Source organism: Rosa rugosa, chromosome 4, assembly GCF_958449725.1.
Source record: "Rosa rugosa chromosome 4, drRosRugo1.1, whole genome shotgun sequence".
Taxonomy (NCBI): domain Eukaryota; kingdom Viridiplantae; phylum Streptophyta; class Magnoliopsida; order Rosales; family Rosaceae; genus Rosa; species Rosa rugosa.
The window spans coordinates 5,739,038-5,756,678 of NC_084823.1; the positions used below are offsets into that span (position 1 = coordinate 5,739,038).

At 37.6% G+C, this 17,641-nt stretch overlaps 3 protein-coding genes across 3 annotated transcripts in view; 1 reads left to right on the plus strand and 2 right to left on the minus strand.

Annotated features, from left to right (window-relative positions):
• LOC133707359 (uncharacterized) overlaps positions 1-10,551 on the minus strand; it is a 37,187-nt gene extending 26,636 nt beyond the window's left edge. Inside the window, exons 1-5 of the mRNA XM_062132916.1 lie at positions 10,366-10,551; positions 9,940-10,265; positions 9,169-9,693; positions 7,832-8,914; positions 6,319-6,471 (exon numbers count right to left, since the gene is read on the minus strand). Coding sequence (XP_061988900.1) covers positions 6,319-6,471; positions 7,832-8,914; positions 9,169-9,693; positions 9,940-10,252 — 2,074 coding nt within the window. The 5' untranslated portion in view covers positions 10,253-10,265; positions 10,366-10,551. The remainder of the gene's footprint in view (positions 1-6,318; positions 6,472-7,831; positions 8,915-9,168; positions 9,694-9,939; positions 10,266-10,365) is intronic.
• An 849-nt stretch (positions 10,552-11,400) lies between these two features.
• LOC133743362 (small ribosomal subunit protein eS6) lies at positions 11,401-13,467 on the minus strand. Its single transcript, XM_062171268.1, has 6 exons — positions 13,370-13,467; positions 13,218-13,282; positions 12,816-12,873; positions 12,624-12,732; positions 12,239-12,516; positions 11,401-11,792 (listed from the first exon to the last, which is right to left on the minus strand). Exons 1-6 carry the CDS (start codon positions 13,373-13,375, stop codon positions 11,559-11,561), a joined length of 750 nt encoding a protein of 249 aa, XP_062027252.1. The 5' UTR covers positions 13,376-13,467; the 3' UTR covers positions 11,401-11,558.
• A 1,601-nt stretch (positions 13,468-15,068) lies between these two features.
• LOC133745455 (annexin D5) lies at positions 15,069-16,296 on the plus strand. Its single transcript, XM_062173529.1, has one exon. The coding sequence runs from the start codon at positions 15,193-15,195 to the stop codon at positions 16,129-16,131; it is 939 nt and encodes a 312-aa protein (XP_062029513.1). The 5' UTR covers positions 15,069-15,192; the 3' UTR covers positions 16,132-16,296.
• The last annotated feature ends 1,345 nt before the right edge of the window (positions 16,297-17,641 follow it).

The following is a 17,641-nucleotide window of genomic DNA, read 5'->3' on the forward strand; positions in this document are numbered from 1 at the left end:
TAATCGTGGCTGAAACTGGGGTAGCATGCTAGCAGCTTTACGGCAGGAAGCCAATTTTGTGACTTTACTGTGATTAAGACTTTCGCTTGTAGTAAGCTCTGAGGAGCATTTACTTATTATATTGTTGTGGCAATTTGATTCATAACTTGTGTAATATTTGACTCTGCGGAGCAAGTCTGTATTGACATAGTGGGTTCAGGGCATCAGTATGTACTTGTTTTAAATGGAAAAAGTTTTCCAGGTATTTTGTGTTGATGGCTGAACCATCACGCATGTATAATTATGAGATTATATATTGATTTTAATTGTGTTTTAAAATCGGGGCGTGACAAGGTTGATCCTGCAGGTTAGGATAATCGTGGCTGACGTAGGAGTTCTACTGTCGCAACTATAGGTGTTCAAAAGCTAATTTTGTTACTTTGACCCTTTTCAGACTTCCGTTTGTAGTAATTTCTGAGGCGTTTACTTGTTATTTTGTTAACGCAACTTAATTCGTAAACTTGTGTAATATAATATATGACTCTAAAGAGCGAGTTTGTATTGACATTGTGAGTTCGGAAGTTAGTAGTACACTTATTTTAAAAGGAAAATTTTCTTGGTATTTAGAGTTGATGTTCGAACTATCACGCCCAGTGTTTTTGTGTTTGTTTATTTGATTTATTAATTGTGCTTAAAAATCGAGGCGTGACAAAAACAATACATGAACTTTTCGCGACTGATAATTAAGATTTCTTAACTTTCAAATTAGCAAACAAGTACATGGACTAACAAAACTGACCTAGTTATGCCTATTAACGACTCCATTAGTTGGCATGCCACTTGACATATTTTCAAGGGTAAACTTGTCTCTTCTCTTGTCTGTACAAACAGTCAGTTCTCTCTCTTCCATTTTCCAAAAATCAGAGAGAGATGGTGATAGAAGCTATAAGAGCTAAGAGGTTCTTCACCTCCAACCCATAAACCCATATCTCCTCCATCTACACTACTCAAACTATCATAAATACTAAATCATTCCAGATAATTACGCTTAAGAACAACACTAGGCTCAAACTTACCTGCATTCTACATGTACATACTTTTCCGAATCATTAATAGCGTTTTTGATTATTCTGAATAATATCCATCAAGCCTAAATTTCACTACGCCCCACCTGATCAGAATTGTGGGTTCCTGGAACTTAACCAACTTGAGATTCCAGTGAGTTGAATAGCCCTAAAGAGATTGAAGGTCTATACTTTCTTTGACATAGAAAATATCATCAGTTATAATTCGAGTTACGTAGTTGGACTGAAAGATAAGAGCTTTGTGGTCACCAGAGCTTTTCCGGGTCTGATTGAAAAGCTGATCGCTGGTGCAGTAACTGTTGTGGAATCCGATGTCTTAGATGGAGAGAGTGGTGAGGAACCACTTGGAGGCTATCTATGATTTGGGAAGGACGTCGTTGCAGTGTTTGGAGTATAACTGATCGAGATTGGGGATTTGGTTGAACGTTGAAGCTTTGGGGGTTAAATTGATGCAGAAGAAGAAGAAAAGGAGGATGGGAGTGAATAAGGATTATGGGCTTGTAAACAAGTGGTTGGAGAAATTGGAAGAGTGCTAACCCTAGATTTGGGCGATGGAGGTGAAGAAGATGATGGGGAATTGGTCTCCATCGCTCTATCAGCAATGAAGGATCGAGAGAGCTAAGAGACGAAGCCCAGGAACTTGAAGAAGCTCCTAGCTCTTGAAAAATGTGAGAGAGAGAGAGAGAGATTTATTATTATTATTATTTTTTTTTTTTTGGGGGGGTGGGGAGACTATGAAGATACCAAACTACCCTTTGAAAAATGAATAATGGCATAAGGTTAACTGTCTTATTGACGGCATGTACCAAAAGTGTGTCGGGTATGTTAGTCCAGAAATTAATTTGCTATTTCTAGAACTTAAGGAAACTTAATTATCAGTGGCAAAAATTTCATGTACTATTTGTAAAATTTTCCCTATTAAAAATGTCATATGTTTTGAAAAAACAACCGTTCATATTTTAGATTGTAAGGAATCGAATAAGTACTTCACTCCAAACATATTCATCTAGTTAAGATTTGTGTGTGGAACCATGTCATAGAAGAAGTTACTTGAGAACTTGAAGAAGAAATGAAGAATGTGTATCCACTTCTGTTACAAGGTACGTCAAATTTAGAAGACTCATTCCTTTGGGAGGGGGGAGGGGAATTTTGTAATATACTCCAAATTTTACTAGGATTTATTAGTTCAAATGACCTGAAATCTTGTGGACCACGACTTCTAGTATGTACATCGAATCTTGAAAATATCTTCAATGCTGAGTTTTCTGACAGCTTTCGATAACTGAGATTAGTGACCTAGAAAATAGCTAAATTGAAAAAAAAAATAAAAGTTGTTAAAAATTTCTTAGTAGGAATTTTTATGCTATTTTTTTTTTTAATTTCATCAATTATTAATATTTATATATTCACTGGGTCCTAAAGAATTTCTACAAAAATTATTATTATATGCATTTAGAGAGGTTATTATTTTAGTACACTGGCTCGAGTTAGAACATGAGAAATTTGTTATTAATTTATCGAACATTCATTTATCAAGGTTTCACTATATTAAGTTCAGTTAATTATCTAAGAAAAAGAAATTGGTCAACTAGTTTTAAGTTCACTGTGAAGTTTCAATTAATAATAAAATCGGTATATGTTTAGAAAAGCTTTGAGAAATTGTGACTTACCACTTGTGGCTGCTGTTGAAGAATACCTCATCTCCTCATATTGTAATTTGTAGTTCTTTAGTTTTACGCGCAAAAAAGTATTCGAATTTAGTGAATTTACATATTTATAAATATTTTTATTCCTAGTTTGACCTGAATTTAGCAACTTCCGTGTACGATCATTTTGAAAGTCAGCAGAAGAGACGTTGGGTTATATGCTCGAGGTAAAGTTGGCGCTCAACCGAGATAATAGCTTTTCGGTCTTAAGACTAAGTAGAACGTTCATGCAGTCACCCGGCCAAGATTTGAGATTTTGGGTCAGACGACCTAAAGATTAGTGAAATGAGTCATACAACCATATATTTGGGTAATCCAAGTTCAAATGGGTGAAAGGCAGAAGAGCCGAAAGAAGAACTAAGAGTGTTCGGCCAAGCCCAAATAATAATTTCGGCCAAGAAGTCCATCCAAGGAAGGAATCCTCATAAGGAAAAAGTTTAAGTCAATTAATGATTTCAATTGTGAAGATTCTGGATATCAGCCAGGTTAGAACTTTAAGGGACGAATCAATTCTAAAAGGAATGTGAATCCTACTTAAATTCCTCATCTTGGAGGACAAGTTAGCTAGGGTTTTGATCTCTATATATAGTACCATGTAACTCATTGTAAAGGGTCCTGCACCACACAAACAAAACAATATATAAACCTTTACTCAATTCTATTCTCTCATAGGTACTTTACCTTGCAATCCTACTTTCTTCACTTTGATTCATTTCTAGCATTTTGCTTCCATTTTCGCGCTTTACTTTCAAGCACTTTACTTGTTCATTTACTTTATATGCACTTTACTTATCGCACTTAGGAGTAATTCGTAACTTATTATTCTTCGTCTTTCGATCTCTTTCGGCCAGTCTTGATTGGATTGATGTGATTTGCTGTTCACACACACATCGTTTCACAATGCTTCAATAACCGAGTCGCGAGCATCTTCACCCAATAGACCTCTCGCTTGTCACCCGAACATTTGAGTTCACTCAAGAAGTAAACGTAATCGAAGTCCCCGATCAAAATTAATGTCTAATCAAAGACCTTGCAAAAGAGGCATTAGAATCTAATGGCCAAGATAGTTCCTTCTTGGGCCCACAGTCATTTGATAGAGGTCATATTCAAGAGAAAATTTAATCAAAACCTCCCTTGGCCAACCATCTGCGAGTTGGCACGCTCGCGCAATCCAGAAGAACATTGGACCGCAAGTCCCTCAACTTCTATTTCGGGCTGAGATGATTTTGAGGCAAACAATTCCTTATCAGCTAGCATATATATATATTTTCACTTGTATTTTTTTTTAAGAAAATGCTTGATTGCATTAGATGACCAGTTAAAAGGATAAAGACTACAAATACTCAAACAACCGAATTCCTGTTTAAACTGTAATTCATTACAAGGCAAATTGAGCTCGCTTTTTATAGCGAACCTATAAAATGACAAAATCATCAACTAGCACTCTATCCGCTGACACACAATTGTGGTACGAAACAAAATGCTACTTCCCAGCAAACAAATAGAAGCCAAGTCCTCATCCATAAGCCACTTTTACCAGTCCAACTCAAGATAATTACCAATTTCACTGGAATCATGATTTGAATTGAACTGGCATTTTAGAGACCATAAAATGCATAATACCGCCAAGTAGGTCAGATTCTCGGGCCAGGCCAGCCTAATGCACTAATTAATGAATGAGGGTGTCAAGCCACCCTCCCACCTAGCTTAATTCTGAGGAGAACTGGACCTACTCTCATGGGCCCAAAAGCACCCAATCGTCCCAGGCCCAAATCCTTATGCCCAAACCTAACCCGGAAGGTCATCATCTTGCATAGCCTCATCTGCTCGCAGCACTATCGTCAAGTTCATAGGACGCCCACCCCATCCTGCCATCACCACCACCACTAGAACACAGCCGAGCAATGATCAGCCAACCACAGGGGTTTAGGGTTTGGTAGTGGAATTGGTTATCACCCCAAGAGTGAGCAGGTTTCCACCTTTGACTCTTGGCTTCTAATGACTTTTGAAGAAGGATCAAAACGTGTGGAGAACACGAAGCTTTTTCTTTCTCAGTTGGGGTTCCTCCTCTTTGAAATTTGGAAGATGAGATGCTCTGCCACTTATAAGGAGGGTATTACTAATCCCGATACAGTCATTGCAAATGCCAGCTTTTATTCCTTAGAGTGGTCAAATGCAATTGTGGTTGATGATAACTCGGTCAATGTGTCCCCATTAGCCACAACCCAAACTAATTGGAATCCTCCTCAGGAACCTTTTATCAAGATCAATACAGATGGAGCTTGGGAAGCTACTTCAAAATTGGGTGGTACTGGTGCTATTTTGAGAGATCATAGAGGTTGTTTCCTTGCTGGAGCAAGTTACTCCAGTCACTTTAATTCAGCTATTGAATCTGAAGCTATGGCTTTGATCCAAGGTTGCTTTTTGGCAGTGAGAATTAACAAATTGCATGTTCAATGTGAGTGTGACTGCAAGGACCTTGTGGATTTTGTCAACAACAAAGATTGCAACGAAAGTTGGAGACTCAATCCTTTTGCTGAAGATATTCAAAGATTCAAGAATTTCTTCCAAGCTTTCTCTTGCGTCTGGATTCCCCGTGGAGCTAACCATGCAGCCGATGCTACGGCCAAGCTTGCAAAGCAGAGGTTGCTATCCCAAGAGTGGGTAGACCAACCACCAACCTCTCTCTCTGCTGTTCTTCAAAGAGATCAGCTCCCTTGCCCTCCAGATTAGGTGTTTGGAAGGCTTTTGTTGTTTGGTTTTAGTTTATTCTTACTGTAATTTTTTCTTGTTCTTCCTTTGTTGTACTTTGTGGCTTTTGCCTTTCTTTAATGAATTTTCCAGATAAAAAAAAAAAAAAAAACCACAGCGTCGATACCTAATCACCAGAGCTAACCGATCTCATCCAGTCACAAACCCAACTCAACTCCAATCAACAGCGTCGTTGAATCAAAATCAAAAACCGATCTTAAAACTCTCTCCCCATACCGGAACCAGCGACTCGCACTGACACCTCACCTCCTCTCCAAGGAAATCCGATCACCACCACTCACGTTGATCGACAGTGACCATAGCTCGAGATCGCAAACTTGAAGAATCAATGTCAGCTTCCTCAACCTCTCTCCCCACATCGAGAGCGAGACCCAAAGAATCAAGCTCGTATGGCGTAAGTTGGCATCAGATTCGAATGATCAGGCACCTCCGATTTGCACGAAACCCGAAAGCCAGGGTTTCAACTCGTTCCTCACTTGTTGTATTATGAATTAATGAGTTTTTTTTTTTCCTTTAGTATTTTGGAGAATCTACTACTATTAGGAATGTTGAATATAATTTTGTTTGATCAGAGAATATTTTTTATTTCGCAAATATAAGATAATGATTGTTTGGCCCAATATCATCTGGTCTAATAGCATTATTCTTTCCTTTGTAAGTAGAGGTCTTGAGTTCGACTCATAACTGAGTAATTTTTATGTACTCTTAATTGTTAATAAAAGGAATATTAATTACTTAATATTAAGACAAAAGAAAATAAAGTGTTTTGTACTCACAATCATAAAGCCACCTTTGCCAGCGTGTGAGTCGTGTTCCACTTAAGAATGCAAAACGCATACGAGCCAATTTCAACATAGGGCTTTCAAAATGCGATTTAGTGATAGTGAAGGCCAAATTCGGGCAACGTTGAAGCAGATTCCATGCCAAATCTAGAGTGAAAGCAGAAGAATTGCACAACAATTAGCATATATCATATCATATCATCATATATCATCATCATCATTATCATCATCATCAATATTATATTTAAGAGAATACCTTTTGTCAACCAAAACTCATTTCTTAACATATATACCCTTTTTATATTAAAATACATTTGATATCAACTTATTCAGAGAAGGCAATAAAGTCAAATAAAAAGTAACAAAATAGAGAAGTGAAATCCACACTCCTCATTTTACAATTCACACTCCATATTTCATTTTTTAGTATCTTAAGTTTTGTCATTTTGTAGTGTGGATTGTAAACATGTGATGTAAACATACTATAAAATGAAACATGAAGATTGGATTGTAGATTAGGGAGTGTGAATTTCACTCCCTACAAAATAAACCCAAACATCTTAGACTCCCATGTTTTTTCTCCAGCTACTCTTTTTAACTCTACACATAGTGTGTTCCATCTACTATATACTAGACACTATACACACACTCAATGACTCGATTGTTTAGTTAATTATTGTAGAGATGTTGAAGAAGTCTTTTTTGTTTTTCCTAGAATGATATTGGAGAAGTCATGTTTTTTTTTTTGAATAATAAAAAATTAATTATTGCAGAGAGAAAGTGGAAGAAAAATATGGGACTTAATTATTATTTATATATTTACTTTGCTAATTACTATTATATCTCTAATTTTTTTAATTGATAATGATGTTATGGAAAGTTTTAGACAAAGTAGGGAAACAAACCTACCTCTCCTAATAATACTACAGATTCAGCAAACTATCTAGAAAAATGGTTAATATCATACCCTTTATTAATTTAACACTAGAAGGAAAACACGTACTATGTGTGTGCTTTTTATTTTGAAAATTAAATAAAAAATAATGTGTAGAAATCATGGAGTGCAGGGTTAGAGGGAGAGTGAGAGATCTTAGGGAGAAATAAACTAAATTATGATTTTTTTTTTATAAAAAAAATTCAAAATAACTTATAATCTAAGGGTGTAGTTTTATTTTCATGATCATTCAATTGACAGAGTGAGTTATCTTTATTATAGTACGATAATTCGATAAACTAAAAAAAAAAACATAAATAAAGAAAGGTGAATGAGTGCACTTGCAGATTTTTATTTATTATTTAATTGCATTCTATATTTTGCCAACCTTGCATTGGGAAAAAAAAATTAACAATTAGTTTAAAATGAATGTACAAATATACAGAACAAGAAATAATTTAAACATGCATAAGTGTGTGAAAAAGTTAATCATATATTAAGCAACTAGTCTTTTCAGATGGTTAAAATTCTATTCATTCAAGTCTTACTTTTAAAAAGTGAAAGTAGTCTCACCAATTGTTCTGCTAGCATCGAGAGAATAGCAAATAACATCACTGCCATTGGGTCCCTCGAGAGCTTCAAGTGGAGTGACAGAACACATATAGCGAGCCGATTTCCATTTACTAGAACGACAAGCTCTGACAACTGGAATCTCATCATGGGGAGCCGAGGGTATGCCAAGTACTTTAACATTCTTTTCAGCCATGTATTTAGCCATTTCGCAAACGTCTCCATCCTTGAAACGTCTAATAGCCATACTTAAAGCTGTATAACCTGCACCGTCTTTTTCTTCCAAAGCCTCTGGTCTCATCAATGCCATCAACTCTTTAGCAACATGCATATGCTCATTGTTGACCGCTAGGTGAAGAGCATTGGAACCGTTTTTGTTTTTTATTTCCAAACCTTCTTGTCTCATCAATTGCACCAACTCCTTCACAATATCCAGACGCCCTTGTAAGACTGCAATGTTAAGAGCTGTGTCTCCATCATTGTCTTTTATTTCTAAACCTTCTTTTCTCATTACTGGCACCAACTCCTTCACAATATCCAGACGCCCTTGTAAGATTGCAATTATAAGAGCTGTATCTCCATCAGCGTCTTTTATTTCTAAACCTTCTTTTCTCATTAATGGCACCAACTCTTTCACAATATCCCCATACCCCTGTAGTACTGCTACGTGAAGGGCTGTGGACCCTTTAGCGTTTTGTATCTCCAAAACACTGCCAAGTGTTTTCTCGCACTGTTCAACCATGTATTTGGCCTTCTCCATAAGGAATTCTTCACTGACCCCTATTGTTATACCAGAACCAAAAGTTGTGAAATCTTCAGCGGTTTTCAATTCTAAATCTTCTTGTCTTATTTTCAACAACAACACCAATCCTTTGATAACGTCCAAATGCCCTTCCCGGGCTGCTACGTGAAGAGCAGTATCTCCGTAGTTGTGTGACTTGTGTCTTGGATCTACTGTTGTTACTGCACCATACGGATTATCTAGTTTTTTAAGACGCTCGTTTGCCTTATTCCAATCACCATTTATCACACAGGTGGTAAACGGTATATAACGCTTAAAGTCGTCCTTGCCAATATTATTCTCACCTGCAAATGAATTAAATTTGTATTAGTTAGTCATATACTCGATGTAATATAATTGCTAGTCCCACATACAATTCAAAATTGTTTTGTTTTACCCTGAATTATGTTAAATCATTCATCCAGCATTTTTTCTGTTTGTAATTAACTTACTTGACACGGATCATGATAAATGTAATGAGTAGAGAAACAAAAATAAACCGAAGACTATGCAAATGATCAATCAAATTAAGTCTTTTTAAAGACGAGAGATTCATTACCTTTTTCTTTTCTCACGAACTCTTTGACCATAGGCACATTCCCCTTATTGACTGCTAGGTGAAGAGCTGTGTAACCAGCATCATTTTTTATTTTCAAGTCTTCTAGTCTCATCAACAGCACCAACTCTTTAATAATATCGACCTTCCCTTCCTGGACTGCTGTATGAAGAGCTGTATCACCGTCCTTGTCTTTTACTTCTCCCATCAACTGCACCGGCAACTCTTTCACAACGTGCACATGCCCCTCCGCTGCTGCTAGGTGAAGAGCTGTGTGACCATGAGCGGTTTTCGTTTTCAAATCTTCTTGTGTCATCAAATGCACCAACTCTTTCACGATATGTGCATGCCCTTCCTCTGCTGCTACATGAAGAGCGATTTCTCCATCTCCATCTACTGCCCTTACTACTACACTGCGCATATCAACTTCTCCAAGACACTTCTTTGCCTTATCCCAATCACCACTGCTCACTGATTCTATGAACAATTTATAGCGCCCCAAGTGGTCCACATTGTTCTCATCATATCCTGCATACCAATTGTTTTGCAAAACTTGTTATATTTTAATTAATTCTTATCACTTTCCCCCATCCCCATTCTTTTCTAGCTAGTTTTACCACAATTATAGCCAATTTTTTTAGCGTAGACAAGAGATAAGTTCATTAATAAAAGATGAAGAGTACTGCAAGAAGCAAAACGGCACATTATTCGATATTGAGAAGCAACAACAAATTATTACTCATGAAAATGTAGTGTAATTGACGAAGAGCATACCTTGCATAACTTTGCACTCTTGTTCCAAAGCCTCCCAGGCACTTTTGGCCGTCTCAATTTCCCTTATAAAAGAGAACAGCTCTCTCCCGCATGTATTTTGGATTGCGTACAAAGCCTTGGCATTCTTTTTGGTCCAGGCCTTATAATCAGTTCGATCATCTTCACGTTTTGGAGGTTTCACGATTGCTTCGACAGCCTCCCAAAGATCTTCAGCCAACAAATAAGTTTTCAATCGCGATCTCCAATCTTCATAGTTACTACGGTCAAGAACTTCCAGAATAAGTGCATTAGAGCCAACTGGAGTACTTGCCATGCTAGCTATCAATCTGTCGAATTATCCAGCCAGAGGTTATTCAGATCTATGTCCAGCATATGTAAAAATACGAAGAACAATTGAGAAAAATGAATGAAGCCAATTGTACTCACAGTTGAATTGAAGAAATCTTCGGCAACGCTGCTGCTTGTAGATTCCGCTAGGCATCAGGGGCAACTTCATATTTATAGACACAACTCTAGTTGAATTACTCTTTATGATCGTTTCAAATAAAATAAAACAATATTAATAAAATAAAAAAGACTTCGACGACCAAAAATTAATGGCTTTGGTTTCGAGAGTCTAGTTGGTCAGAAAAATGTGATGTAATCATAAAAAAATGTGATTAAATATGAAAAAGAAATATTAATAATAATAATAACAATGATGAAACCAAAATACCCACCTGTATAAAAAGAAGCCACCAAAATGCTCACAGATGATGAACTGGAGAAATCTTCAGAAACTGGAATTATATCTAAAGTTGGGGATAGTAGGCAAACTTCAAATCCAAGTAATGTATCTTTCTTTTTCTCAGAAAAAAGAAAAAAAGAAAAAGAAATGAGTAATGAATCTTTCTTTTTCTTTATGTTCATTACTTCGATTATAATGCAGAATAAAAAGACTTAAAGTAAGGTATCTGAAGCACAGTTACTCAGATCTGGTGTGTAATTTCTGACATGAAAGGCAATCAAGATTCTCAAAGTAGTGGATACATCAAAATTTCAACTCTTCAAGCGCCTAATTCTGATTATAGGGTTTAGGGTTTAGGTTCTGATAACTTCCTTTTTTATTTATTTCGGATCAAATTTTGTGATAGCTTTATATTATCAAAACACCATATTGTTCTTAAGCCCAAGAATTCCAACCAAAAACACACTTAAAAGTAGGCCAACTCTCAGTTGTTATAGGGTTCAGGTTATAATAACTTCCTTTTTTAATTATTTCTGATCAGATTTTGTGATAGCTTAATATTATCAGAACACCATACCGTTCTTGAGCACAATATTTCCAACCAAAAACGAACACTCTTTCTTAAAGTAGGTCAACTCTCAGTTGTTATAGTAGAACTATAATTTCTTCATTTTGATTTTACGCGGACCACATTTACCAAGCAAAGAGAGCAACCAGGTGATACAAGCACCATATAATAATCAAAAGCAGGGTTTTAATAAAATACTCAAACATCCAATAAACTCAGCAGCATTAAAGGAGAGTAACTTGAGCAGTCAAAAACAGAAGACACATGAAAATAAAGTTGTAACATCCATCTTTTAAACCAAAACTTAATGACTTGAGAATAGATCTAAGCAGTAATAGAGGGCTTTGAAGCTGCAGACAGCCTGGACCTTTTCTTGGCCAAGCTCTCACTGCGTCGTTCTCTTTGTTCCTTCAATCTTGAGGCGAGGAGTTTCTGGTACTCAGCAGCCTCAGACTTTGCTTTCACAACCCTCTTCTTCTTGTCTGCAATTCTTGCACGCTTCCTTTGAAGGGTCAAAGGAGTGACCAACCTCTGAATCTTAGGAGCCTTGCTCACCTTCTTACCTGCCAACCAAGAAGGTTACCAAGCTCATAACAGAAATACCATCAAACTATTTATTCACTATATGACAGTATGGGCATATATGGATCCAACTGTCCAAAATTCCATTTGAAGCAACAAGAAAGGATTGATCTGAAACACACATGATTTCTGAACACATCTAAAGCATCCGACTTTGAGACAAATTATCCATCTAAGAAAGAGACAAATTATCCATCTAAGAAAAGTAGATCACATGACCATATAAAGTTTCATAACAAAGGATACTGCTAGATACAACACCCAACACCTAAATCATTAAACTTGTCTGCAAGACAATAGAGGGTGTTTAACTAGCCTGCAAAAGTCTAGTAAAAGCTACAGCAATCAACCTCAACTGAATGAGCATACAACAGGTAAACAAGCAAACAGCGAATGAGAACAATTAAGGGACATTAAGAAACCTTACCGGTCTTTGATGTGAATGATCTACGGTATGTGTTCACATACTTTCGAACATCATCCTCCTTTGAGAGATTGAAGAGCTTTCGGATTTTAGATGCCCTTTTTGGACCTCTCATCCTAGGCTTCTCAGTGTCAGTCAAACCAGGAAGATCATTGTCACCCTTCTTCACAATAACCAAGTTCAGAACAGAAAGATCAGGGCTGACAATGCACCCACGGACAGACTTCCTCCTTCTCTCTCCATTCCTCCTTCCGTGACCACGGAAGCAAGGGGTTCCTGGCCAGACATATTTAGATGGTTCGTTAGCATGTCAATTAGAAAGCTTCTAGGAATACGTATACTAGTAATTCAAATGTTTACTAAAACACACAAGGGTTTCTCACCTCGGTGGAGCAAGAGGCGAACCCGACCAGGGGTCAACACTCCCTGCTTCATTGGGAACCCTTGCTTGTCACAGCCTCCCATAATCTTAAAGACATATCCCTTAAATTCCTGTTTCACAATTCAAAATCTCATTGAGACATGGAACACAATCTAGGGTCATTCAAATGACAAAACAATGGCAGGTTTCATACCTCTCCAAGGGCATCTCCACTCACTTCCTGGGAGATCCTCTTGTCAAAAAAGGCGCGCCTGCAGCCAGAATACAACTATCAACATTTATATAAACAAGAAAGTACTCATATTTATAAACATCATAGCTCACTCACAACTATATGCACATAAAAATTTGCTAAAACAGATACAAGATTATAAATTTATAAACATGCATGAACGCTTATTAGAATAGAAGACAGTCTAAATCTAAATGCAACAACGAATCTGACACACAAAGCTAATATCAAACTAAAGTGCACATCACTTGGCCAAACACAAAACTCTCTTGAAACTACAAACACAGTGGCTACAGAAAACTAAAACCAACACTGAAAATGAATGACATGAACAAGCAAAACCCAAATCGAAAGAGACATTACAGTTTGTGGTCGTCATCGATTTCCAGCTTCTTCTGGCAACCGGTGGTGGGGTTGGCGATGTTGAACTGCAAAACACAAACGAAGAGTTTACATCAGTTAGACCCAGGCAAAGGAGTGAGAGAGAGAGAGACGAGAAATCGCAGAGGTCGAACCTTCATGTTGGCGGCCGCAACAGAGAGAGAGGCGCTGAAAGAGTGAGGGAGCTACTTATGCCTTCTCGTGCTAGGGTTTTTAGGGTCTGAAATCAATATATATTCGTGGCTTGCGGGTTAAAAGGTAGACGGGTTGGTTTAAGTGAAGATGTTAAAGCCCAGTTTATTTTGTAGAGTTTGGGCTGGTATTGTTTGTCTCGGCTTTTGGACCAAGAGCAAAAATGAACTGGGTCCAGTTCACTTGGTTAATGAATTTTATTATTTTCAGATTTTGTACATTCAGGACACAGATACATGCTTGCATTTGGTTAATAAATAATTTGGAGGTATGAACATTTTCAAAATTTTGGAGGTATGAATAAAACTATCTTTATGTTATTTTTCATGTCAGGCTAAAATTATTTTTATACACAAAATTTGAAAATTAAAAAATACGTAATTCTATTTATACTTCCTAATTTTAAATTTGGATCTCCTTAAGCTTCTGATTTTACCCCATTTTTCTCTTTATCTCCTTTTATTTTATTTTCATATCCATGAAAAACAAAATAGAAAAAAAAAAAAAAAAACAACAACAACAACCCTAACAGTAACAAACCTCACCACCTTCACTTGGTCCGTTTCCATCCTAGATGACATCACATAACAAAACTATTTTCAATAGAAAGCAACAATAATTTTATTTAACAAGTGAAATGGTATGGGTTGGAATTAATTTGGAAACTTTTGGTATCTTCTTACACTTTATAATTTGGAAATGAGAATTTTCTTTGGTTTTGTACTTTGCGTTATCAAATGAGTCAGTATCACTTTTGCTTTCTCTAATTTCATTTTAAGTGACTTTGAAAAACTAGAAGGGAAGGACCGACCCAATAAGTGAAAATTTCGATCATGTTCTATGTGTTCAAGAGGAGATCCTTATGCCATTGAAAGATCAAGTGTAGATACAGGCATCAAGATAAAGCATTTTGGATAATTTGATCTACATCTGGAAATTGGAAAAACATAAAATTATGGTTTTATACTATCTAGCCGTGACAGTTGAGTAAAGAAAGATAATTTGTACGACAATATATTCGTATCAACTAACGATAACTTATTGTCAAACAGGCCGCTTTAGCATGAACACGGTACAAGTTTGGCTCGTTTATTAACTGTTCAGCACAGCCCAAGTATGATTAACGGTGGGTTGGACCAGCATAAGCTCGTTAAGAGTCTGACATGGCCAAAGCAAGGACTTATTTTTAGTTGTCCCGTTACAAACGTAAAATTTTATATTATTTAATGATATGAAAAAAAACTTTCTATAATGAGATTTAAATACAAGATCAGTTATCCTTTCAAAAAAAAAAAAATTCACCCATGATATATCAGTCAGCTAATAAGGCTTTAGGTAAAATTTTCAAAATCACAACAACTGCCCCTCTTTAATTAAGTTCAAAAATAAACTAAATTTACTCAATTTAGCAGATAAAAATAAAAATAAAAAACGGATAAAGCATTTTTCCCGCAACTAATCCAATCAGTTTCTTTACATTACTTGCTCCGAAGTCCAAACCAATTAGCCGATGTGTCACTATCTCACTGGCCAACTTCATCCCACGTGCCCCACCCTATACGTCATGAAAATTGACCATTCGACCCACACAAGAAAAAGCTTTGGTCCTTTTCATCACTTATTATATCATGCGGTGCGCTCCTTTACTCCACGCGTTGCTCTTTCTCTATCCGTTACTCCTCTGCCTAATCCAATTCGGTTTCTCAAAACCTCTTTGCCACTATTTCCCTGTCACAATCAATTCGATAATTTTCTGCAACAAACAATGGCGACTTTAACCACACCCCAACCCCCGACCTCACCGCGCACCGACGCCATCGACCTCCGCAAAGCCTTCAAGGGCTTCGGCTGCGACACCTCCGCCGTCATCAACATCCTCGCCCACCGCGACGCCACCCAACGCGCCCAAATCGCCCGCGAGTACAGTACCATGTACTCCGAGGACTTCACCAAACGCCTCTCCTCCGAGCTCAGCGGAAATACCAAGAAAGCCCTCCTCCTCTGGATGCCCGACCCCGCCACCCGCGACGCCACCATCGTCCGTCACGCCCTCACCGGCTCCGATCACCGCGCCGCCACCGAGGTCATCTGCTCCCGAACCCCCTCCCAGATCGCCCTATTCAAGCAAGTCTACTCCTCGATTTTCAATACCCATCTCGAACGCGACATCGGACTGTACACCTCCGGCGACCTCAAGAATCTCCTGCTGGGTTTCGTCACCACGCAGAGGTACGAGGGCTTGGAATTCGACAGGGTAGCGGCGGAGAACGACGCGAAATCCCTGTACATGGCCGGAGAGAAGAGACTGGGGACTGATGAGAAGAAATTTATCGAAGTTTTTAGTAATCGAAGCCGGGCTCATCTGAATGCGGTGAGCTCGGCTTATGAGAGCATGTATGGGAATTCGTTGAGAAAAGCAGTGAAGAAGGAGACTTCCGGGAACTTCGAGCATGGGCTGGTTACGATTCTGGAGTGTGCTGATCATCCGGGGAGGTACTTTGCTAGGGTACTGCACAAAGCGATGAAGGGTTTGGGGACGGATGATAGTACATTGTTGAGAGTAGTGGTGACGAGGGCGGAGATTGATATGATGTATGTGAAGATTGAGTACCAGAAGAAGTATGGTAAGAGTTTGAACGAGGCTGTAAAGTCCGAGACTTCTGGGAATTTCAGGGCTTTTCTTCTGGCTCTTTTAGGTCATTGAGTTTGGGAATGTGGGTTTTTCTTTCTTCTAATGTGTAGGTCAGTGAGTTTGTGAATGTGGGTTTTCTTTCTTCTAATGTGTAGGTTTGTCTCCAGAGATTGTTCATCCGAATAAGTGCTTGTAATTACTGATGCACTAGTTTAATGCCATTACTGATTCACTACATTTTTTTTTCAAATGCAGGACAACATGATGGATGTTTCATTCAAATACTTTTGAAATAGTAATTTCATGATGACTGTTCAAATTTTTGAAATCAAAGTCTGAAAAAAAAAAAGAATCAAGTTGAAAAATCTTTAATAAAGGTATTTTTTGGCCTAACGGTCATTTCTTTGATTATGGATTCACTACATTTTTTTTTTCAAATGCAGGACAACATGATGGATATTTCATTCAAATACTTTTGAAATAGTAATTTTTGGCCGAATAAAGGTATTTTTGGCCTAATCAAGTCTGAAAAAAAAAAATGAATAGTTGAAAAATCTTTAATAAAGGTATTTTTGGCCTAACGGTCATTTCTTTGATTATGGATTGTTTTTTGCTCGAATTATGGGGACTTTATATATAGAATGAATTGTTGGAGTCAAGACACTACTTCACCAGATGGGTTGGACCGAATCCGAGAATCAGGGGTTCACTTTTTTTGGCTGCAGTGTCACAGGGCACTCTGTTTCTGAGAGTATGGAGGGCTACGTTTGAAGAGGTCAAGGTCTTGCTCTTGGTCTTGGTCCTGGTGACATGTCTGAGATGGTGATTTGAGTTACTGTGAATTATGGTTGTAATTGCCCGTCTGCAGTATCTTTTTGTTGGGAGAGACAAGAAGCTGGAAAGAGATGGGCTTGTGGAAAGAGGGGGTGAAAGTAGCCCTGGTAGCTTTGAGAAATTTAACATCCTTTTTGTACACAAACTTGACTTCAACCTCCACGGTAGGCAAAAACCTAAAAGCCCGTTTATGCCATACCCAAGAGGACGAGATCGTGAATTCGTGATCAACTCCCATCCAAACAAAACGAACATAAGCACTAGCCTTGTCCATTAGAAACCTACCAAGCATACCCTATACAATACGCCTAATCTTCTATATGCGCAACCCATAAGGCAAGTTATGCAGTTATACACAAACCATAATCGAAGATAAAAGAAACCAGAGACAAGTCTAAGAGGTCATCGTGTTATAGTACCATGGGCCGATATGAAGAACATTTTCCCTAGCCATTGTAAATTACATTGTAAAACAACCATATTCTCATTTCTAATATATAACATTTCAATGCGCTATATTTTACCTATACACCTTGACGTCTAAAACTTCACAAGAAGAACCTTGCTAAGTTTTACGGTAATCAAATCCACCTTTACTTTGCGTGAGATCCACGACATCCAAATTTTCCTTCCTCCAACTCAAGTTTGGAAGCCAAACAGGCCATAAAATCAACAAGACATGCAAGAGTGTGAAGGTGCTAATACAAAAACCCTAAACCCTAGGAAAGGATGTTAGAAAAACAATATT

Bases quoted from the DNA above. Each gene is read 5' to 3' on its own strand.
- LOC133743362 (XM_062171268.1), bottom strand. The intron at 12,733-12,815 runs GTATGAAACCTG...ATTGTGAAACAG, and splicing joins GTGGAGATGCCCTTGGAGAG to GAATTTAAGGGATATGTCTT. The intron at 11,793-12,238 runs GTTTCTTAATGT...TTGGCAGGTAAG, and splicing joins TCACATCAAAGACCGGTAAG to AAGGTGAGCAAGGCTCCTAA.
- LOC133745455 (XM_062173529.1), top strand. From the start codon at position 15,193: ATGGCGACTTTAACCACACCCCAACCCCCGACCTCACCGCGCACCGAC.